The 21,620-nt window shown below is 47.7% G+C and overlaps 14 protein-coding genes across 14 annotated transcripts; 8 read left to right on the top strand and 6 right to left on the bottom strand.

Moving 5' to 3' along the window:
* Positions 1 to 1,559: 1,559 nt before the first annotated feature.
* Positions 1,560 to 2,003, bottom strand: MGYG_02291 (hypothetical protein; the record flags this gene model as incomplete). Its single annotated transcript, XM_003174713.1, has 2 exons — positions 1,560 to 1,774; positions 1,931 to 2,003. 2 exons carry the CDS (start codon positions 2,001 to 2,003, stop codon positions 1,560 to 1,562), a joined length of 288 nt encoding a protein of 95 aa, XP_003174761.1.
* A 1,117-nt stretch (positions 2,004 to 3,120) lies between these two features.
* Positions 3,121 to 3,555, top strand: MGYG_02290 (hypothetical protein; the record flags this gene model as incomplete). The annotated part of the gene is made up of 1 exon (XM_003174712.1): positions 3,121 to 3,555. One exon carries the CDS (start codon positions 3,121 to 3,123, stop codon positions 3,553 to 3,555), a length of 435 nt encoding a protein of 144 aa, XP_003174760.1.
* A 103-nt stretch (positions 3,556 to 3,658) lies between these two features.
* MGYG_02289 (hypothetical protein) lies at positions 3,659 to 4,152 on the top strand (the record flags this gene model as incomplete). Its single annotated transcript, XM_003174711.1, has 2 exons — positions 3,659 to 3,707; positions 3,767 to 4,152. 2 exons carry the CDS (start codon positions 3,659 to 3,661, stop codon positions 4,150 to 4,152), a joined length of 435 nt encoding a protein of 144 aa, XP_003174759.1.
* A 277-nt stretch (positions 4,153 to 4,429) lies between these two features.
* On the top strand, positions 4,430 to 6,226 carry MGYG_02288 (protein kinase subdomain-containing protein; the record flags this gene model as incomplete). The annotated part of the gene is made up of 1 exon (XM_003174710.1): positions 4,430 to 6,226. One exon carries the CDS (start codon positions 4,430 to 4,432, stop codon positions 6,224 to 6,226), a length of 1,797 nt encoding a protein of 598 aa, XP_003174758.1.
* Positions 6,227 to 7,159: 933 nt separating this feature from the next.
* Positions 7,160 to 8,246, bottom strand: MGYG_02287 (hypothetical protein; the record flags this gene model as incomplete). Its single annotated transcript, XM_003174709.1, has 2 exons — positions 7,160 to 7,771; positions 7,833 to 8,246. 2 exons carry the CDS (start codon positions 8,244 to 8,246, stop codon positions 7,160 to 7,162), a joined length of 1,026 nt encoding a protein of 341 aa, XP_003174757.1.
* Positions 8,247 to 8,796: 550 nt separating this feature from the next.
* On the top strand, positions 8,797 to 11,081 carry MGYG_02286 (hypothetical protein; the record flags this gene model as incomplete). Its single annotated transcript, XM_003174708.1, has 3 exons — positions 8,797 to 9,822; positions 9,882 to 9,984; positions 10,036 to 11,081. 3 exons carry the CDS (start codon positions 8,797 to 8,799, stop codon positions 11,079 to 11,081), a joined length of 2,175 nt encoding a protein of 724 aa, XP_003174756.1.
* A 127-nt stretch (positions 11,082 to 11,208) lies between these two features.
* MGYG_02285 (OB-fold nucleic acid binding domain-containing protein) lies at positions 11,209 to 12,112 on the bottom strand (the record flags this gene model as incomplete). Its single annotated transcript, XM_003174707.1, has 2 exons — positions 11,209 to 11,891; positions 11,950 to 12,112. The coding sequence occupies 2 exons, from the start codon at positions 12,110 to 12,112 to the stop codon at positions 11,209 to 11,211; spliced, it is 846 nt and encodes a 281-aa protein (XP_003174755.1).
* Positions 12,113 to 12,885: 773 nt separating this feature from the next.
* Positions 12,886 to 13,478, top strand: MGYG_02284 (hypothetical protein; the record flags this gene model as incomplete). Its single annotated transcript, XM_003174706.1, has 3 exons — positions 12,886 to 12,924; positions 12,998 to 13,232; positions 13,300 to 13,478. The coding sequence occupies 3 exons, from the start codon at positions 12,886 to 12,888 to the stop codon at positions 13,476 to 13,478; spliced, it is 453 nt and encodes a 150-aa protein (XP_003174754.1).
* A 403-nt stretch (positions 13,479 to 13,881) lies between these two features.
* Positions 13,882 to 14,601, top strand: MGYG_02283 (hypothetical protein; the record flags this gene model as incomplete). The annotated part of the gene is made up of 2 exons (XM_003174705.1): positions 13,882 to 14,016; positions 14,071 to 14,601. The coding sequence occupies 2 exons, from the start codon at positions 13,882 to 13,884 to the stop codon at positions 14,599 to 14,601; spliced, it is 666 nt and encodes a 221-aa protein (XP_003174753.1).
* A 729-nt stretch (positions 14,602 to 15,330) lies between these two features.
* On the top strand, positions 15,331 to 15,849 carry MGYG_02282 (hypothetical protein; the record flags this gene model as incomplete). Its single annotated transcript, XM_003174704.1, has 1 exon — positions 15,331 to 15,849. One exon carries the CDS (start codon positions 15,331 to 15,333, stop codon positions 15,847 to 15,849), a length of 519 nt encoding a protein of 172 aa, XP_003174752.1.
* Positions 15,850 to 15,896: 47 nt separating this feature from the next.
* MGYG_02281 (hypothetical protein) lies at positions 15,897 to 16,595 on the bottom strand (the record flags this gene model as incomplete). Its single annotated transcript, XM_003174703.1, has 1 exon — positions 15,897 to 16,595. One exon carries the CDS (start codon positions 16,593 to 16,595, stop codon positions 15,897 to 15,899), a length of 699 nt encoding a protein of 232 aa, XP_003174751.1.
* A 402-nt stretch (positions 16,596 to 16,997) lies between these two features.
* On the bottom strand, positions 16,998 to 17,798 carry MGYG_02280 (Ser/Thr protein phosphatase superfamily protein; the record flags this gene model as incomplete). Its single annotated transcript, XM_003174702.1, has 1 exon — positions 16,998 to 17,798. The coding sequence occupies one exon, from the start codon at positions 17,796 to 17,798 to the stop codon at positions 16,998 to 17,000; it is 801 nt and encodes a 266-aa protein (XP_003174750.1).
* Positions 17,799 to 18,440: 642 nt separating this feature from the next.
* Positions 18,441 to 19,635, top strand: MGYG_02279 (hypothetical protein; the record flags this gene model as incomplete). Its single annotated transcript, XM_003174701.1, has 2 exons — positions 18,441 to 18,971; positions 19,027 to 19,635. The coding sequence occupies 2 exons, from the start codon at positions 18,441 to 18,443 to the stop codon at positions 19,633 to 19,635; spliced, it is 1,140 nt and encodes a 379-aa protein (XP_003174749.1).
* A 350-nt stretch (positions 19,636 to 19,985) lies between these two features.
* On the bottom strand, positions 19,986 to 20,798 carry MGYG_02278 (hypothetical protein; the record flags this gene model as incomplete). Its single annotated transcript, XM_003174700.1, has 2 exons — positions 19,986 to 20,366; positions 20,424 to 20,798. 2 exons carry the CDS (start codon positions 20,796 to 20,798, stop codon positions 19,986 to 19,988), a joined length of 756 nt encoding a protein of 251 aa, XP_003174748.1.
* Between the last annotated feature and the right edge of the window lie 822 nt (positions 20,799 to 21,620).

Here is a 21,620-nt window from a genome sequence, read left to right as displayed (position 1 = left end):
TTTCCGCCCTGCGACCAACATCGTCACAGCGGAGGCCAGAAGCAAGTGTGACTCTGGCGGTTGACGATGATGGAAGGCTGCGGGGGAACCGAGATCCCTGGGGCTGCAAAGAGGATGGAGCAGGCTATAATTTAAGCGATATTCTGTCCGCCTTTTCTGTCCGCCTTCCCCTCATTATTCAGTATTGCCCCTATGGAGTACACTCCTTGTAGGGTTATGCTCCAACGGCGGGCTGCTAGCCGCATAGACTTTCTCCATTTGACCCCGAGTGTATAACATCGGACGAGATCCTCCGTACGGATAACTGCCTGTCCTCTTGCCTCAGCTTGTCCCCTTCCGCGCCGCGCACGCCATCCTAGTCGTTTGAAGTGCTGGCCGCTGCTGTCCTCCATTCATTCGACAACGCTGACTCTTTCTCTTCATCGCGAAGAAACCGAGAGCGTGTAAACCGAAAGAAATCTTCGTCATTATTTCACGATAGACTATCGGTGTTACTCGGCCTATGGAGGCGCCGGACTTTCTGGGCTGTAGCAGTACCTGCCACGGATTTTGCCCTGGCTCTCACGCGAAATTGTCAGTAATTACATTTTTAATATGATGAGCGCTCTACTTACTTTACAGCCCCAGCTCCAAACCCGATCCAAGGATTGGTCAACCTAACGTATATAAACTTCTGACGCATGAGATTGACCTGTTATTTTTCTTTTCTTTTCTTTTTTTTTTTTTTTTTTTTTTTTTTTTGAGTCAGATATGAAGATTTAGGTGATAATCGACATTGGTAATATGATGTTGCTCGAATGGAAGAGAAGCTCGAATGCAAGAGAAGACTTGGTTTGGAGAAAGCTATCCTTCGGTGTTCTGAAGATTGGGGAAAGTGCAGTGGAGATTAGCCGCCGTGAAAGAACGCGCCAGCGCCTAACTATAATAGAACTTCGGAAGACGCTAGCGTAACCACCCAACTTAACCCACGTAAACAACATTGTTTGGACCATAAGGGACAAAAAGGCCTAATGCCCCGAGGATATTTTGGGTAATGTGTGCGAGTCTAGTTAAAGTGGAATATCCCAACAACATTGCATAAACTCGTTCGCTATACTCCCGAATCAACAGCGGCAAGGATTAGGCAAGGCGCCTGTCGCTGCGCCCCCTATGTATGGAGTATACCCATGGGAAATTGAGATCTCTGGCAACTACTTGCCCTTCAAGTGTTTAACTGCAGTAGAGCATCACTGGTCACTGGGGCCGGCCTGATGAGGTATTAATACCGAGACACTATCAACTTCACCAGCATCAAATATCACATTATCATCTTCATTTTCAGCTCCACCGACAGCACTTTCCTCGCCATGGATATCATATGCCATCTTTAAATGAACATCAAATGCTTTATAGTCGAGTTCGCAGTCTTCTGTGGCGTGGTATGGGGTGAAGACCCCATTGCACTAAGCAGTATGCTGTCAAGAAATGCCACCTCGGCCAACATCTGAGCCATCTTATTGTATCAAAAGGGTTGAGCCAAAAGAGTGAGCTAACACTAGTTAGTGGTCAGCAGGCTGAAGCTATGTTTTTAAATTATCAATTTTGGGCCCTAGGTTATGTAGTCGACTTTCGTGGGCGGTCTGGTGAGCTGACACGCCTGTGATGATCTTCTTGTAAACGATTTCTGTAATGACGCCGACCTCGATAAGCTTCTGCGCGAAATCTTTATGGCCCAGCTTTCCCGCGCCGTAGCCCTTGATGCAGTTTTGGTAAGTGGAGTTGTCAACGACGTTCTCTGTCAACGTCAGAAATATTTTGACGGCCTTGCTCAAGTACGTCCTGTCTATAGGCCAATCTGTGCGCACGACGGCTATAACTGGGCAAACTTATCCTTATTGGGATATGATAAAGTGAACGCGTTGTAGGGTATCGCCATTAAATTAGTTGTAACCTGTATATCGTAGTGTTCGAAACGTCTTCAGTTGTAGTGCTGACTGTATAGCCTCTAGGCTGACGTCCGTCATATGTGATGGGTATCAATAAGGTCTGAAGCTTTTAGAATTTATCTCCAAGACCCTCCATGATAGAGAAGAGGTGAATACAATAGTTACACGTGACCATCAAGTGACCCGTATTCCTTCACAGGCGGGAGCCAAGGCAATTGCAATTAGTAAGCGCCGAGAGCCGACGTTTCAGCTTGGCATCCTCATTGTTGGCGCCAAGAATGTCAACCTTCCGAATAAAAGCTTTGACAACGGAAGCTGCTATAAAGAGCGCATCCTGCAAGGTCCCAGGCCCCCCAGTGGATTTGAAATAGCGGAATGACAGCATCGGAAAGCTTGATGCCAGACGACAAACCCAGAGGCAAGGAGACCAAAGAGACCATGTTTGAGTGATACAAGTCCATCCAAACTCGAAGCAGCCCGCAGCCCCATGCACGAACACGGGGAGTCTTTCCCCTCTCTCTGATCAGCAGGCTGACTCCATGGCAATTTTACCTTGTGTCAATGTAGGTTCCCGTTGCTCCGCGCTGTGAAGTTGAGAGGTCAGCCTTTGCTTTATACGACTGTCCTCCGGGCGTTATTAAAACATTGGCATGCTTGGACGTCTGATGTTTCCGCTCGAATAAAAGAGCTCAAAGAAGCGAGATGACAGGGATAGCTCGAGTCATATATTTCAGCTGTTGCCCAATAAGGCGCCTTATATTCCAGACAGCCTATTGTTTGTTAATGCCTGTACGTACTGAAAACATGGCTATTCGCGTAGCCTTCCCGCCCCTGAAGTTTGTTTTGCCAACACCGTTGGCGTTATGCAAGCTGGTGCAGACGGAGGTCGTATTTAAACGACTGCTTACTTGCTATATATAGGCGTCGTCGGTTTTTCCAGCAACACCATTTTGCTATCTGTACCCCGTAACCCGTACTCCGTAACTAGGCCGGATATTCTTCTCCAAGAAAAGGTTGGGGAGAAATCATGAAAACAAAAGCAATTCCAGACAGTCATGGGGGATCAGGTTATGCCGCATAGAAAAATTATGGCTGCGATGCAAGTATATATAAAACACACTCGGAAGCTATATGGAACAAGTTTTCCTTTTCCATATCCAAACCGAATATCGCGTCAGAAATGAGGTCCATCACTATGGATAGTTATTTATGCTTGTTCCTCGCTGTTTGGTTTTTGCGCGTTGCAGGAGTTATTGCTGCTAATGATGACCCCTGTGCTGTTGACCAATACTTTCAGAAATGCGTGAATCCTAAGGCTCGCGGGTCTGTCAGCTTCGAGTTCAAGCCACTTTTCCCCAAAGCCCTGGACTTCGTGTACGCGTTCGACTCGGAAACCCAAGAAGAAGCTGATAAACAATATGTCCCCGAAGGCTCAACCCCTGCGCCAGATTCAAAAGTTGCGTTCTGGCTGGAGTACCCGGAAGTCAACCTGAACCCGACGGCGCATGCGGGAGACATATATGCTAGTGTTGATGAACGAGAATTTCACCGGCGACCCCAGTGGAGGCAACAATGGCTGCGATGGCCTCTGGGGAGCCCAGTGTTCCAAAAACCTAGCAGCGTGGTTTAAAGCAGAAATAGCGGATGGGGTATCAAGTCCCGGCCAGGCGATTGCCCGCCTTTTCAACACTTTCGGAAACGCTAAGAACGAGACGAAGAGAACACTGGAAAATATGAAATGTCCTGATGGCTTCTTCACTGACCATTACGAGGTAGGCGGAGGTACGTAATACTGTTCTATTTTATAGGCCTTGGAAGAAATGTAGCTCACCATGCAATAGCTCTCGCTACCGAAAACGGAGAAGGACGATTAAACACCCGGGTCAAAGAATCTGGAGGACCTAAAGCTCCATACATCGTCCGGCAGATTGCGGCAACTGGATACGATCAGCAGATCAAGAAAGGCGTCGGTGTTTTCCTCCTTCGAAAGCCACTGCAGGGTAATCTCTATAAGGACGTGAAAAACCTGCAGTTGGAAATGGCTTGCGTGAAAGCAAAGCGTCTGTCCGATGAGGATATCGCCAATCAGGGAGGCAGTAGCAACACGTCTGGCGGAGGAGATGACATAATTGTTCCAGATCTCGACTCTGGCAGCGCTGGCAGGCCAGCGTTCTGTGCAAGCTTAGTATCCGCAGCAGTTCTAATATGGGTATTCAGCCAGATATAAGGCGGATCATGTAAAGTATAACGATAATAGTCTATGGTGCTCTATGCGAGATGGTAATAGTTATGTTATCTGTTGGCTCTTGATATTTGTTGTTGGATATCGAAATTTTCTAATTGACATTGAAGTGAAAAAAGGGGGAAGATGAGATGACTAAGCACGTCTTCCTGCGTAACAACTATAAAAGGCAGCAAACATCCCAACCTCCTGAAGGATGCAGTATTATTTATTAATATTCATTACTCCGTACTCTTCCTTCTTCATTCCCCAGCTGTCAAACATGGTTACTGTTCAGGATCTGCCGCTAGAAGCTTTGCAGCAGATATGTGGTTTCGTTGCTTCTAGCTATAGACCCAGCCTCTATGACTTTACTCTTGTATGCAAACGCTGGTTCCTCGCATCAAACGCAATACGGTTCCAAAAAATCCGCTTAACTGTTGAGAACCCCAAAAAACTGAGTACAGATTTGGATCATTGGAATGACGTACTGCGGAGTACGTCCGGTTTCGGATCTGTTCGTCGACTCGAGTTTGAAGGGGAGCTCCTGGCTGATGGGAGTGCCTGTGCCGCAAAGCAAACGGGAACGCTACAGGATTTTATGGTTGACAGTGATGACGAACTTGAAAGCATGTTATATACCAAGTATAAAAATATTGCAGAGCTCCCAGAGGTGACCATAGAGCTTGATACCCACTGGACCCCGGTGGCTCATTTCGTGGCTCAACTCCGAGCTCTCCGGGACCTTGTCTTCGACTGCACTAACCAGTTTCCACCATGCTTGCTAGATGTGCTGCACCAAACACTACCCAACTGCAGGCTTCACCTCCATACTTTCGGGCTTAGAAATCTCTATTCTTACACGGGATGGGCGCGAGATCTAACCCAACACGAGTATGCGCTGGCTACTTCTCCTTCTTTGCACTGTATTACTCTACTTTATGGCGAGGGAGACCCTGAAACGCAAGTTGATTATCATGACTTAGCTGTGATGAGAATGAGTCAAGGGCTGGCACCGAATCTAAGACATGTACGAGTTGCTGCCAATTCAATCTCACAGCTCACCTACAACATAGGCGCTAGACAGCGGCCAAAACGAGACGTTTTCCCTAATGATACCCAGGATCCCAATATTCGCGGAGAACTTTACTCCCTAAAGCTTAGTGGAGCCTTATTCGGCGGACTTCAGGCATGGAATGAACGAATTGTCTTTTCATCGTTGCAGGAGCTTATCCTAGACACTGCCATAGACCCCTTCAGCTTGGAGGAGGCAAGCGCGTATAATTTCACCTCGCTTAGGACCCTTTCTCTACGCCTAGAGAGCGACATGTTAGGAGAAAATGGGTTACTAGACGAGGCGACGAGTGTATTTCTTCGAAGCTTGCCTCCGCTCACCGCTCTTAAGTTGGTGAATAATTTTGGCCATGAAACATTTAAGGCCATAATAGAGCGCCATACCTCACTACAGCGGATCTGGCTCTCACCCCAAAGAAAACATTATCAACAAGAGCCAGCATTTACCTTAACTTTGGATAAAATCCAGGATCTCACCTCACACTGTTCAGAGTTGAGAAAGGTCTGCCTTCTCGTCCCACGGATTCTGGACCATTCAGTAGATATGGCCATATACCAGTCCTTAGGCCGTCTTCCCCAGCTAAAAGATTTACGTCTATATCGTGAAGGTTTCTGTCGTTTTGACTTTGACCTTTTTTTGTCGGTCGAAGGTACCGGTCGGGACGGTTTGGCACAGTTAGGGGAGGCATCTCAAGATGCAGCGCTCAATGATGACGTCGCTCGCCATATCTTCCATGAGATCTACCAGGCGCAATCGAAACGAGGGAGGCCAGTTTTTGAGCGGCTCAGAATACAATACGTGAACTTTACAAACGACCCTCCCGATGCGGTTCGCGGGCTCCTTGATGTGTCCAACCTTGGCTTCTCCGTTACTCTAAGCCCGACTCAAACACATGTTTGTCGTGAGGCCGTTACACAGGGATACCGTCCACCGCATTTAGTAGTAACGGCTGGCTCTCATATTCCTGAAGCTATTATGCGCAGAATTCAACAGCTCTCGACTTAGTTCCGCCACTGAATCATGACTGCGCATGGAGCGAATAGCCCTCGGGGAGGCATAACAGCCCCACAGAAACACAACATGCGTTGCACTGTGAGATAGTGTTATTGGTGTTTATTGGCCCTTTATGTGTAGCTGATATATGCATCGGCTTCGTATTTTCTGCTCATGAAGGTTTTTCTGACCGGGCGGGCCGGCCCTTCCGTATGACTATCTTAGGTGGAAATCTTAACTCAGTTATGCTGGCACCTTGAACCATGGTTTCCCCACACTCTAACTAATTAAAAGCTCTATTGAATGAACGTTTTCATGCTACAGGGATCGACAAGTGATTTACAACTGACATGGACTAGATATAAACATTCCTTTTTGGATATTGAGACCTTATGCTATTCGGCTTCCTATAAAGCATATCTGGAAAGCCATTACCCCTATCAACCATAGGACTTCATGCAGCCAGCGATGCCACGACTATGCCGAAGCCCGATTGCCAGCTATTACCTATGAGTATGTACATTTATGCTCGACCATTCCCTACAGATCTTAAATATGGCGGTGAAATGGCGGGAATTTCATAGCATGATAAAGCAATGCAATAAGCTGAAAAGATCGGGTAAGCTAGAGTAAGTTCCGAGTCTCATGGTTGCATTTTATACCTGGCTGTGGCTGGTTTTTTTGATTTCGGTAGTGCCAATAACTATTTTATCTTGAACTGCTTCTAATGAAAGATCTGTCAACATGCTGGTAACTATATCGGCAAATGTTTCAGCGAGCGTAAGGGCCAAATGTTCGAAATCGACGAATGTACCCAGGGAGCTTTCTTCGGGGAGAGGGTTGTACAGGCTATTTTTCTGCTTTAAAACGGTACGGAGATTGCTCTCTAATATAGCTGACTCTATCGAGCTCGACTGAGGTGTGACTGTCTTGTACAAATACGTCTCAAATACACTGTACCAACGCTCTCAATGCTTCTTCCCTGTAATTTGCCCATATACTCAAGTGTGTCTCATCGACGACTCTGAAAGCTGCTCTTCCACCAAGCCTCACAGCTATCTGCACGCCATGGTTCAGTGGAACAGCGACGTCCTGTTTCCCGTACCAAAGCTGCACAGGCAAATCTGGACGTATATCTTCTACTCGGAAGCCAAGGTACTTACACATGAGCCTGCCGTCTTGTACAACCGCATCACTTCCCTGCGAAAAGCTTTGCCGACTTGTACGTAGGAATAGCCTTAGAGTACTTTCATCCTTCATAATTTCACGGTCCTTTTCGGGCATGGACTTCGCCTTTAGCACCTCCTTTAGTAGTCTCTGGTATCGTTCCTCATCAGTTAGGGTCAGGTCCGCTGCCATCTGGCGTTTGAGGTACCATCCGGTGGCCATGGGGAAGTAGCGGTAACCGAGGGTAAATCCAAGCCAGTTAGCCCAGCATGCACCCTTCATACCGATGTCTGGCGGGCCGAGGCCACAGATAATAGAGACTGCTCTGAGCTTTTCTCGCGGCAGTGATGCAGCACAGGCAAGTGCATATGGCCCGCCTCCTGATATCCCCTGTTAAGATGGTCAATATACCAGAATCATAGAGGGACAAATATTATAGAATGAGGCGTACAAGTACTCCATATTCTTCTAGTTTAAGATGCTTTGCGAGCTCCTCCAGGTCCTTTGGATGGTCGAGAAGTGACCGACCTGGATGAGGCGAGCTCCAGCCCATACCAGGCCGGTCCGTGGCAATGATACGGGCCCCTAGTTCCAGGGCTAGCTCTTCAAAACATGCGGCTTCAGTACGTGCTCCTGGAAGACCATGTAGGTAGAAGACAGGTTTGCCCGTCAATAAACCATATTGTGCATATCCAAGTTTCCGTCCATCCGGCAGCGTCAACGCATCTGAACTGTCATCATCGAGCGGGAATCGGCAATTTGGAGCTTCAGCTACATCTGTGGTATCCTCTGGCTGGCTCTGGGCATTTGATATAAAGCAGCCCAGTATTCGACGCAGGAAAGCTCGCAGCTCTGTTAGACTCATGACGGATACAGCCAAAGATGGGTCAAGGAACGCATCTTCGTAGGATATAAGAAGTAGTCACCTATTTCTTATACCCCCGAAGGATCCATGATTCGTTCATGACACAGAAATCCTTCAGGCGAGCCCCTTGCCCGTTGGGCTGGGTATGATTAGGCATCCCGGCATAGCAGCACAGTATATATGAGAGGACGCACTCCCACAACATCCAGCCATAGATTTAGTTATAGATATAGACATCGGAATCACTCGCATCAAGGAATATAGACGACATAGCCAGCTTCTCCTTGCGATATGGCAGCTAAATCCAGCGATGTCTCCTGTATGCGAAGGGACGAAAATCCGCACATGACAGGGATCACTTGACGACGTCACAGCCTCGTTCGCAGGCAAGGAAGAAACGCGGCGGCGAACAAACCACTTGCGATGCGACTTGCGACCAGCGACTCCCGCCAGCACTCGGAGTCATCTTGGTCATTTCTACCTTGCTTCATCGAGGCTCGACATGCGCTGACCAGATAACATAGCGAGAGTTGCTGTTCTGGACGAGAAGATGGCGTACGACGGATACCGCACCTCGTTCGATCCGCCCGGGTTCAATCCCAGCGCCGGCGCCAGCAACAGCTACGCAAGCAACAACGGCGCCAGCAGCAGCAACAGCAGCAGCAATATAAACAACATCAAGCAGCCGAACGCACCGTACCCTGGCTATCTGCAGCCGTCGTACGGAGAGTATCCCGTCGAGCAGGATCCGTCTTCTCATCCGCCGCATCCCCCTCCGCCTCCGCCACCCCAGCAACAACAGCAACAACAGCAGCAACAAGTGCCATACGCCCCTACATCAGCAGCGCCAGTCCAGGGAACAGAATACACTGAACAGCCGGCGTACTATCCTCCGCCCGTTGGCCCTCCTCTGCCGCCCCAGGCGGGAGATGCTTTGAAACAGCCGTTTTCACCCACGGCGTCGCATCAGGAACCGCCAACCCCTCGGGTACCTGACCCAGGCTACCCGTCAACTGATCTGATAGCGCAGGTCACGGCGGCAGTGATACAGCAGCTCCGGGTATCAAATCCAGGAAACCCTCCTCCGCTTCCTACTCATCCTTCGCAGCAGTCGACTTATCAGCCTCCAACACCGGCGCTCTCACAGTCAAGCTACAACAGACAGAGCCCAAACCCAAGCTCGCTTAGTCCTCCTATTACTACGAGCCCGTACGGACCACCTCCATCTTCTATACCAGGGCAGCCTGGCTTTTCTAATGCGCCGTCTCAATCGTCCTACCCTCCCATCTCATCCAGGGTTGATGGAAACCCATACGCTACTGGCACCCAGGCGCAAAATCCTACAGATACCACTCCACAACCACCCACATCTCCTGGTGTAAATAGGGCGAGAGGGTCGTCGCTTGGGTCGTTTAATGATGGTTGGAACGGCGGTAATCGTCCAAAGGGGCCATCCAGTCACGCAACTGCCACAGCTGAGTCTACTCATGAGAAGGCATGGGGAATTCTTTTTGACGCCGACGACCTACCTACCAGCAGGATGGGACAGCTGCTACGTGGTGTCGCTCTTCACATGGTATGCTAATCGTTCTCTGATACGTGGTGCTCATTTGGACATATTCTAATTGACCGCAGATTCAAAACTATCCGCCTGGTGATACTCTAGTCATCACGCCAGAGAAGATGCAGAAATTCTACAGCGATCACACAGTACCCTCAGACACATACCCGTGGCAAGGTATGGTTCCACCCGCGTATTTCCCTACATAACAGCGCTAACCAAGCATAGATATCTTCGATAACCGCACTTCTTCCATCTCTCGTCTATTCCGTGCTCTAAGGATAGAACACCACCTCGTCCAAGACCAGCTTGATGAACGTCCAGATATCCCAGGCCTCACTCCTCGCGGGTTCGAGCGCTGGATGACCATGATGATTCAGGCACATCCGGAGAGAGAATTCGAGCGCCTTCAAAATATTGTGCAGAACATCTCTATCACTAACCCGGATGATAAAACGGAAAGATTCCCAAAAGAGCTACGAAGAAAATTGCTCCCAAAGCTGGCCGACTATGATATCAAGGAAACCCTTGAAAGATGGGTAACTACACATTGCCATGTAGAACTAACGCAAGGCATGCTTGGAGCGCCTGTTGCGCGCCATTCTCGAGCCAAGTCAACTACGGACAATGCGTCGACGGGTATTCCCTCACGCCCGGCAAGCACCGATGTCCGGCCCAAACAGGTCCCGCATTCTGCCACGGTTGAAGACGCAAATGACGAAGATGACGACCATGTCATTATTGCCAGTGCTGATAAAGCTGAGACAGAAGCACCACCAGTGCAGCCCATCGAGCGAGAACGGAAGCCTTACAGCATGCCGAAAGGATATCGAGAAGATACTAGTCCACACCCTACTGCCAGCCAGGGTTCACGTCATCCAGACTCAGCTTCGGGAACAGGCTCTGGCAAAAAGCATGTGGTTGTATATGCCGAAGATGACGATGATGACTTTTTGAGTCCTCGCGACGATGTCAACTCTAAGTACTCTTCTTCCCATCACGGAAGCATGCGTCCCCAGTCTCATTCTCACACCCATTCGCACCCGCATAGCCACTCTCATACACATGATGACTCCAAGCGGTACCACGGACGAGATAGAGACAGAGACAGGGACAGAGATCTAGACTGGGAAGACAAAGCCCGTCGTCGAACATCATGGGGCAGTGATGAGGAGTTCTATCGCAGCCCTGTGTCAGATAGAGATAGGGGCAGGAAAAGAACAGAGAGTCGAACTCGGTTCTCTGATTATGACAAGTTTTGGGAATATCGTTAGATTGATTTATTTTATGTATTTATGTTAAACTAATGCGGTTAATGGGTGGAAGCATTGTTGGGTTTTCCTTTTCCTCTAATGTGTTTCCCTGATCTCAACAAAAAATGCGAAATGGAAAAAAAACCAGTCATCTTCCTCTAGGCCTTTTAAACCTGGCACTAACCTTCCTACTCAACTCGGCATACTTCCTCCTCACCTCCTCCTCCCTCTGGTACCTCCTAACAATCCGCTCATAGTCCTTCTCTTCCCTCTCAGCCGTTTTCTTATCACGTCTTGCCCTCTCCTCTCTAGCCCTAGACCTCTTAATCTTCTTCTCCTCTAGCCCTGCACCCTCAATCCTCAACTGCTCGACCTGCTCTTCAGTCAAATGCCACGGCACAGAAAGCACATCAACCAAGAACCGTGTCCGTTCTTCCCAGAACTTCATCTCCCTAGCCATATCAGGAAGAAGCACGAAACGCTCTAGATGGAGCTGTCTCATGCCGCGAAACGTTACCACGGTCCCTTTAAACTTGGCAACTACGCCAGGAACGAGAGAGCTAATTTCTAAAGCCTCTTTGGTGGTGGATGTAATGTACCCCGAGATCTGTGCAGTGCTCGTAGCCATTACAGTAGGGTTAACCTCGGCCTGGGCCGGCTGGGAAACCGGCAGATCAAATTGTTTCTTTGAGCATACGATTTCGATATTTGACCCTGAACTATCGTCTAGTGTCAATATCGTTCTTCGGAACTGCTCGTCACGAGAAACAATCACACCCGCCAAACAGATGAATTGGATAGGGTGGTTTTTGTAAAAATGTATGTTCTGTCCTGTCAAAATGCATTAACTTTCTATATTTCCATCATTATTCATTCTCATGTATCTTACCTTCATATCCCTCTCGACGAGTCAGGCGATGGACATTCACAGCAGTCAGCTTCACCCATGTGAAGTGCGTCGGTGATGCCTTGTAGCAGTATGCCGGATAGAACGGGAGGCTGTCGTCAGGTATAGGTTCATTCTTAGGTTTATTCTGGACGCCATGCGCCATCTGGCCATTATCGCGACAAGGTAAGGCGTAGTGCCATCAAAAATCCCCCGTATATAAAATGTGATGCAGTCGTGTTTATGCGTTTCTTACTTGGATCAAAAACCGAGGTTTTAAGTTCGCGTCTGGCGCTTAGTAGTTAGTTAGCCGCGCTTAGGCACCAGCGCTAGATTGTGTCATCCATTCTTTCTACTCCTCCATAATGTTGAAACGTACTACAACAACAGCTTCATACTAGAGGGAGAATGATATCATAAATGTATTATATACTATAGCAGTCTCTCTTTTCTTCTACATACTAGACACCGCCTCCAGCCTAACATCCTGTCCCTCTAGAAGACGAGTCTTACTGTACTCGCTATCAGAAAGCCATAAGGACATTATATTCCAGAACTCAGGTTAATCTTTTGGTGACGGATCGTGGAGCCGAATTAGTGAATACGGAATAGCCTCGGCAGTAAACGTGGTGACTGCGAAATCAGTGAAAGGAGGCAGTGAAAGCAAAGGCAGTGACAGCAGCTGGGGAGCATAAATAGCAGGTTTTTTTCCTCCACCTCTTTAAAAATTTAAGATCATCTCAGAACATCCTACCTAAATAACATAACTTCGTCCCTCCAAATCACATAGTTCAAACACTTACATATTCCATCAGCCATCTTGCCGCAGACCTATGAATACCTTTTCCGCGTCCTTCGAATTCTTCAAACTTCCATCTTCTTAAAACAACTTCAACTTCACACACACGCTTATTTACTCATCAACATTTATCTCTCAACATGACGGACCTCGCTCCCAAGCAGCCAAACGGCCCAAGAGTGGGTAGAGACAGGTGTCGACGCGTCGCACAGGCTATTGGCGTCATATCAAGGCATACATCGACCCAAAAAGACGCCGAAGACGGCGGAAAATATCCGAGATTATGTGAGAAGATACGGGGCTTCTGGTCTAACCACCACGCTCGGTAACCTCAATACCGAAAAAGAGAGTGATGCGCGTCGGGAAGAAGCAACTGGGCATCTGCCTAAAAGTCCAGATACGGACATAGACGAGGAGCCACCCGCAAGCTTCAGGAAGCCTGGAGACCTGTTTACGGTGCGAAGAACGCCAAAGGATGAGGGCCACTGTATGTTTTTTCTATCCTTTTATCATACTCTCTCTGCCATAGTCAAATAACTGACATTAGGGTATAGATCAAGACGGAGTCCTCGGCAGCGCAGTTAAAAAGGCCATGGACACAGGAGACCCTGGTGCTATGATCAGTCATGGTATCTTGGGAGAGGACCTATTGGGATATCCCACTCGCACACATTACCCAAGGATATCTTGGGGCATTAGGCCTTTTTACCCCTTGTGGTCCGATAGGACCTAGAGACCCTCTGTGGCCCCAATGCTGCCGCGGCGGCAAAGGCCCGCCACAAAGAGGGGAAAGAAGGAGGGGGAAGAAGGAGGGGGAAGGGAGGAGGGAGAGGGAGGAGCAGAAGCAGTGTTGATTATATCCACAATAACTGACATAAGCCATTCAGAGTGGCTGAATCATCTGATGACTGAACTGTCAGGCCCAATCAATGGAAAGACCATTACTAGCTGCACAAGACTGCGATGTCATAGCCATCGAGTCAACCATGATAATGGCTAGCTTGAAAGGCACCTCCGTGATGTCACCGTAGGCGCCACTCATACTCCTATTAGAAAGAATCTCTCTACCCACTATGGGGAAAGAAACATACTAGCTCTAATAGTTATCAATGTGATGCCCTCTTATATTTGACACAATGCCAGTGACAACGAGAAAAATGAGCGAAAGGCGGCGGCAGGAGGAGGAGCAAAAGTACGGTCAAATTGACGATAGGGTTGCGACATGCTGCATGATGTATCCCGTCTTTTGCACTGCTAGAATACCCTCAGATGTATGGGGGTAAACATAAGCGTATCTGCCGGTTCTCTGCTCACATACCTTCTAGATTCTAGATGAATTCATAGACCAGTCATACGCAGGCATACTCGACCTCCTCGCACCACACATTGTCGACCCTGGTGCATCCCCGTGTATCCTCCAAACCACTGACCTAGACTTAATCGCCCACGGCTCCCGCAAGCCAATGCCAAACTTCGAGTCCCCCTTTCTGAACTGGACGGATGAACAGGTCCGGGACTGGGCGACGAAGGAGGGTAAGCGCCAGCGCCAGTCCTTCGCAATGGAAACATTCACAATCCTCGATCAAAATTCAATCGACAATAAGATATGTCGGATAGGATATATTGACAACGGTGAGGAAGACGACGACCGTCGAATGCTCCATGGGATCTTCTACGCCGACCTCCAGACAAGGATTCCCTTGAATGAAGTCGAGGTCAGCTGGAGCGAAACGATACCGCTGATGGAGGAAACTGGAGTCTTCGACTGGACGGTGATGGCAAAGGAGCAAGCAGAAATTGATCAAGTGCTCGAGAGGAAGAAAACTATGCACGTGACCAAGCGGTTACATAATTAGTATGACGTAACTTGGAAGGCACAATGCCACGTAGCCAATTATAATGAAAGTATTTTGAATACCACTCTTTTATATGGATAATGCTTTCCACGCCTTCGTGATCTTAAGCTTCTTTTCTCTTAAGGACACTCTCCTTACGCCTATTCTAGACCTCTTATATGTACAATTCTTATTACAGAGTCCGCTATAGTATGGTCACGCTTAGTTAGCTTTGTTGTTGTTGTGTTGTTGTTGTTGTTTTTTTTTTTTTTTTTTTTTTTTTTGGATTCTCAGCTTCAAGAAAGCAAAGAAAGAAGAGATAGAGTGAGGTAGGATGACTTTTAAGAGCAAACTGGTACTTGCACGGAGTATCCAGCGGTATTGCCCTGCATGTTACGTCCGGCAAATAAAACGGCCTTCTTCAGAGAGTTGGCATGCAGCGTCATATTTGGCGATACCCGACAAGTTTGCTCCAGACACAGCTGATATCCATCATGGCACACTAAAAGCTAGCTGCCCTATATATGTATATGCCAATTTTTATATATAGGGCGCGATTACAAAACAGTATGCCTGTTTTATTTGCCCAGAGACCAAACCCGACGTCCGTGAGGACTTGTTTGCCTTGCTATATCAATCATTTCTCCCAAGCAGCTTGGGAGGCAGTCTGCTCAATTATAAGTTGAGCTCCATTCGCTTGTCTACTTCCTTATTATACCCATCATACTTCCCCATTACCCCAGATACAACATGGCACTCCTTCAAGGGTGGCTCCATTTACTTCTGCTTCAAGCAGGTCTCTCGGCAGCATTCCCGTATCCCAACACTACACTACCGCTGTCCGATAGAGATGTATCCATAGGTGGAAATCGGTATTATTCGCAGACGCAAGCCCGGGATCCAACATGCAATCATTCGGATTATGACAAGATAGATTGCCCTGCTCCGTCCATCTGCTACCATCAAAGAGGAGGAGTGCCGGCCTGCTGCCCTCCAGATACAAACTGCGATCCGCCGTGGGTACGAGACCCTTCACCTCCCGCCCAGGCTCCCACGCCGTCCCAATCAGAATCAAACTCGGAGTCAAATCAAGCCAACGGAAGCGGCAATTCAGGTGTAGGTGTCAGTGGCAGCTCGCGGGCGGAAAACCACAATTCAAACAACTTCAACGTGAGCGTAAGAAATGCCGGGGCCACAATTTCTAGAAGCAAACATGCTGGGTTGCTATCTATTCCACTCCTGACAGTGGCGGTCTTGATTATGTTGTAAAGACAGGTCAACAATCAAAAAATTTTCAAGTGGACGCGAAGGCTACCCTAGCCCTCCATCATCCTCTTCTTGGGATTTCTTGGAATGGGCTCTCCCCTACGTGCTTCCTCTTCCGCCCTGTCAACCAAAACAGTCTGATCTGCTTTATCTACCCATGAGCTACTTTTCTCTTTCTTCTCATGCCCAGCCGTCGCAACCTTTAATATTTCATCTTCCATTCCCTCGATAAGGTTCCATTGAACACCAGCTTCGTCAAGCTTCTTACACCCCTGGGACTGGCCGACAAACGTCCCAGGCTCCTTCACACCGAAATATATCCTGTCAATACCACATTTCCCATCTTTTCTTGTCTCAATGATACGGTCCACACACGGCTTATTGTCTGAAAGCCTTTTCCCACAAGGTTCCATGGTAACATATAGCTCCATCTGAGCTTCCCCGCCTTCCTCCTTACGTTTTTGTTCCAGAACTTTCCCAACTTCTTCCTCCGGCACGCCGTAATGGGAGGCAAGTTTTGCAAAACAACACTGTTCTGCGTGCGTATTTCCGCGTAGCTCTAGAGTGTACCCTGTTGAGAGTATCGTTTCTTTGAGCTCTGGGTTGACCCTGGTGGGATAGAGACGGAGGAGGAGGATGGCGCCCACGCGGAAGTTGGTCGGTTTAGGAGGCGACTGGGAAGCTAGTTCGAGGCATTGGGAGAGGTATTGGAGATGCGTCGATAGTGGCACCGTACTAGGGGAAGACATTGTTGTTGTTTGTATCTCGTCGTTTAGCGAAGCTGTTGTTGGCCTTCGTCTTTTCTTTTCGTGGTGCGCCTAGAAGCCTATGACGCAACCGATTTACGGGTGCTGACTGGCACGTGACACTCTTGCTCAAAATAGAGGGGTGTATCAAAATAATTATGATTTAGGGGAGGTTTCAATAAATTTCTACCTAGAATAAACATCTTGCCCCGGACTTCAATGTTTAGCTCTAATACTCCGTATATATTATAGTATTCAGCTAACTTATAAAGGAATTTTGCAGCATATCAGCTTAACAAGAAGCCATATCAAAAAAGGATGAATTGCATCGGTAGCATACTAAACACGCTATAGAGAAATGGATAGAGTAACAGCGGTACTGTTCCTTGGACAACACGGCCCAGTCTAAACATTTGTTACTCTTCCAATATCGAAGTTCGGTGCTTGTTTGAAGTAATATCCGCGTTGGTTTGTCAATATTCTCCTCGTGGAGCCTTCTACCTCGAGAGTAAAGTCACAGTTGAAGTGCGTGTGCCCAAATGCCCAGAGACATATGCTTGGACTCTTCCAGCATTGCTCACTTGTCAAATCCGTCGCAAATCCCGTGCTGATTGGACTACCTATATGCATAGGATCGGTAGCTCTTCCATCAGCAGCAATAGGGCCATAATGAGTGAAAATGACTATTTTCCTTCCAGGCTCCGAAGTCGTGATAGAAGAGACCTGCTCATTCAGCCATGCTAAATCACCGGCATGAGCATCATTATGCTCTGCCACCGACCATCCATCAATCTGAAAGAAGTCGTTTAATCCCATACCAACTGCGTCCTCGTGCTGGGTAGGGACATGCGAGTACAGCGTGCACCCAAGGACCGTGGTATCAGCAGATACATCATACCTTGTCCGATCTAAGAAAACGAATGTTCCGAAGCCTTCAGCTTTGCGCTGACTGACTTTTTGAGAAAAGTTGGTGACTTGTTTTCTTGATTCTTCCCAGCTAGAATGATATGGCTCGTGATTCCCCAAGAGAAAGAAAACGGTCTGAAATCGCCGGAGTTGGATCTCAATGAAGGGGAAGAACCCCCTGTCGCGTACATTGCCTATGTCGCCTAGCAGAGCGAGATGGCGAGCTTTTGGCGGGATGGTAAAAAGATCATATGCTGAGGGCGATTCCAGGTGCAAGTCAGAGAGTATTTGGATATCCATAGCGCAACGGCTTAGGACGCGTCAGTGGTTTGCACGGGGGTTTGAACGGGCGTAGTAATGTCAATGTTCACAAAGGGGCTGATTGGTATTGTTCTAACTCGCTAACTAGTAAACCAACTTAACTCGCTAAGGGAGAACTAACCAGGCCTTAGAAGTCATGTTGACATAGACACAACCACGCAGAACAGCGCCACTTTGTAAAACTTGCCTCCCATTGTGCTGGAGGGAGTCGGGAATATTAGAGTCACTTCCAAGGCACGGTTAGTTAGCTAGTTCAATTTTCAGAAAATATTGCTAGGTAGTTAAGCATAATTAGCTCATTGTTTTAGTATCGGATGAGTTCATGTTTATTTGGCGAGCAAAGAAACTTCCTCATCATTATCTAGCAACGGGCATACGCTTCTATTGGTTTATTTTTTTTTAAATTTCAACTATTTCTATTGGTTAAAATAAATAAGCTTCTTTTGTCACGCGGATAATAGTAGATCCAATTTTGAGTTTTTAGAACTTGGCATTGCGGCTCTATAGGAATATTTTGATTGATTGATTCAAGCTGGAACTCATATTCATATTCCTTAATACGCTCATTCTTCCATTGAATATCGAATTGTTTTAGGTGGGATATCTCAAGGTACTGCGGAGATGGCCCCTGCTCCACCAAGCTCTACGCTCCAAGTCTCGAACTTTTCACCTGCAGAGTTATCCTACTTACACACCTCGCTCTCATACCCCAAAACCCCAATTCGACCAGATGGCCGCTCAGCAACACAGTTCCGGCCGTTAACAGCGGAGACAAATATCGTACCAAATGCGAATGGCAGCGCGCGCATAGGATTTGCCGATGGAACACAAGCAATAGTGGGAGTGAAAGCGGAGGTAGAGAAGACGGTGTTTGTGAATACATTGGAGCAGAGCGCTGCGCAGGAACACGAGGGCGAAGATGAAGATGAAGAGTCAAATAGAGGGAAAACAAAAGTGTCTGGCTCCGGCTCATGGGTTGAGATGTCCATTGAGATTCCAGGCTTGAGAGACGACGACCCGTTACCTGTTTTTTTGGCGGAGATGATGAGGGAGGGGCTGATACAGTCTGGTTCTGGATCGTTAGCCGAAACAGGTGGTTTAAAAGAGAGGTTGGTTATTAACCAGGGCTGGCATTGGAGGATCTATGTTGATGTGAGCTTCTTGCCCCGCGTACATAGTGAGATATGCAGGCTAACAATGTCTTCAGATATTACTTCTTTCCCCACCGCTATCATATCCTCTACCGTTGCTATCTCTAACAACACATCTTGCACTACTATCTACCAAGCTTCCGCGACTAATATCAAAAGATGAAGAAGATCCGATGTTTGACGACGATTGGGACGCAGCCGAATATTTATACCCTCGCAAACTATCCAATAACTTTCCTGCACAGCACATATTCCGCCCTCCAATATCACTTCTTGTTATTTCTGTTGGGCAAAACGTGATATTCGATCCAAGCAGAGAAGAAATTGCTGTGGCTGACTCTGTCTTCTGCGTATCGGTTGCTCGAGACGAGAACAAGGAGAAATCAGGGCCTGGTGGATTGAAACTACTTGCTATTCGGACTATTGATCCACCAGCCCGTATGACCCATCCTGGAGTGCCGGACGCCATTAATGCAGCTACTATAGGGCTCACTACTGCTGACAGTAGTAACCTTTCCGCTAGCACTGAGAGTGAGGGAGTCTGGACTCCTCGCCGCGGTGGAGTTAAGAGGGACGTTGTTTCAAGGATTGTCAGGTTGGTTCTTCAGCCTGGTGGCGTAGGTGACGAAGTGATGGAGGGCCTGGAGATGGTGGAAGTCGACTGAATGAGCGTGAATAACGGGGTTATAACCATTATTACTGATCCAGGCAATTGCTGAACAGACTGGTCGCCAAAATGGCTTCCCAAGACTTTCCGCGCTGAACCTGATACCAGCCTGCGAGAGGTTATACAACGCTCCGATGGAAAGCAGCAACCCATCTGATAAAAAGCTATGTATCTATCTAGCCGAAAGTACAAGCGCCTGACACAGGTTGAGTGTAGATACGAAACATTCTACACGTGAATGAACGGAATGTAGTCCTCCTAAAATGCTTTATCGTGACATATTATACAATAAAGAGATTCAAGTATCCCTCATCCTACAAACTGAAAGAGCAAACAGGCTTTAGTCTCTCACCAGATGCCCAGCCATCTCTTTGGTTTTCTCATTGACGCAGTCCCCTCACTCTGAACATTATCCGCGCCCTCCACAATGGCACCTTCAACCCCTTCAGTGGCCTGAGCATCATCAGCCTTCACCCTATCATCTTCTTCTAGCCCATGGGCAATGCGGTATTCCTTGCGCTTATCAATATCATCCGAAATCCTCTTCCGCTTTTCCTTTGATACCACCGTAGTGTGCTCGGCGTGCATTTTCATCACCGTAAAGAACTGAGATACGGTACTTATAGGGCTCGAGAACAGCTGAGACCAGCCCGGCAGTAGATGTGCGTATGGAGATGTGCGTTTAAAGTTCGTTGACCAGGTGAAATAGGCAAGGGAGAAAAGGACGCTCTATTCAACACTGTTAGATAAATTAACGTTAATTAATAAATATACGCCAATGCTTACCATTGATATCCAGACATGGATGCCCTTGTTAGTGAGGAACTTGAATAGCACTGTGCCCTCTGGAGGGAACATGTTAGGGTATCTCTTCGTCTTGCGATCTTCTATCTCCTTTGCAGTGGGAGGAGGACCGGGGTAATTCCTTGGTGACTTGTTAAGATTGACCACTCGGCGAGCTGGATGTGATGGAGGGCGAAATTTGTCGGGCTTCTCGAGTACCCGGGGCTTTGTGGGAGCAGCATGAGAGGTGCGAGAGGAGGAGAAGTTGGCATGGCGGAGGAGGGTTCTTCGTGGAGTGATTCGAAGGTACTGCAGCGACGACTTGGAGAGGCCTCCTCGTGGGAGGAGAAAGGAGGGTATCGTCGATGGAGCAGCCATTGCGCCGTCTCCTCTGTTCCCTTCTTAATGTCTTGAGAGGATTCTATATCTACCCTGCTCTTCTTCTCTATCTCATCACCGTCGTTGAAAGTTGAGATTTCTCGCGACCATTTTATATCACGTGATATATTTTGACTTTGAAGACTTCCTTCTATATGATTGGCTGGCCAGTTTGATATCAAGAGCAGCAAGTTTAAGCAGTAAACAATAAAGTATGAATAGGAGAATATCCAGCTCAATGACACATGGTGTTGTTCAGCTAGATAGGCGCTGAATGTAGTATAGTTTGCAGTGAAATATACCAAATTGCTCTTGCTCTCTTCCGATCTGTTGATCCCCCTCTTTCTCTCATCTAGCACTTTACACTTACCTTGTTTGTCTCATACTGCATCACTAAATCTTTCCCTATCTTCTTCATCTTTATCAGTATCTTACCCTCTTGGTGATCGTCTCGTCTCCTTGTCACAACTCTGCTACTGCTGGTTTACGTCATCATTATCACGTGAAGGATAAACTTCGGCCCGTGACAGTCCGGCTTTTCCCGGTTGCTGTCAAGGACATGACTAATCCTCTTCTATGATTGGCTCTCCTTAGCTGTCAACCAATCAGCGCCTCCCTAAACCCGCGCTCCTTCGTCATCAGGCCAAAACACGTGCTTTTTTTCTTTTTCTGCATCAATAAAACTTTTCTCTCTTTCAACTTTTTGCTTCGACTTCATCTTTCTTGCTTCCATCGATCCGCTGCATTTATCAAACCGACGACTTTATATACCCTCAATCGACGACTTTTGGACTATCTCGATCCTTCGTTTCCCTCTCGTAC

This window comes from Nannizzia gypsea, genomic scaffold (assembly GCF_000150975.2).
Source record: "Nannizzia gypsea CBS 118893 supercont1.2 genomic scaffold, whole genome shotgun sequence".
Lineage (NCBI taxonomy): Eukaryota > Fungi > Ascomycota > Eurotiomycetes > Onygenales > Arthrodermataceae > Nannizzia > Nannizzia gypsea.
Note: the sequence above shows the minus strand (reverse complement) of the source record. Positions and strands in the feature narration are given on the sequence as shown.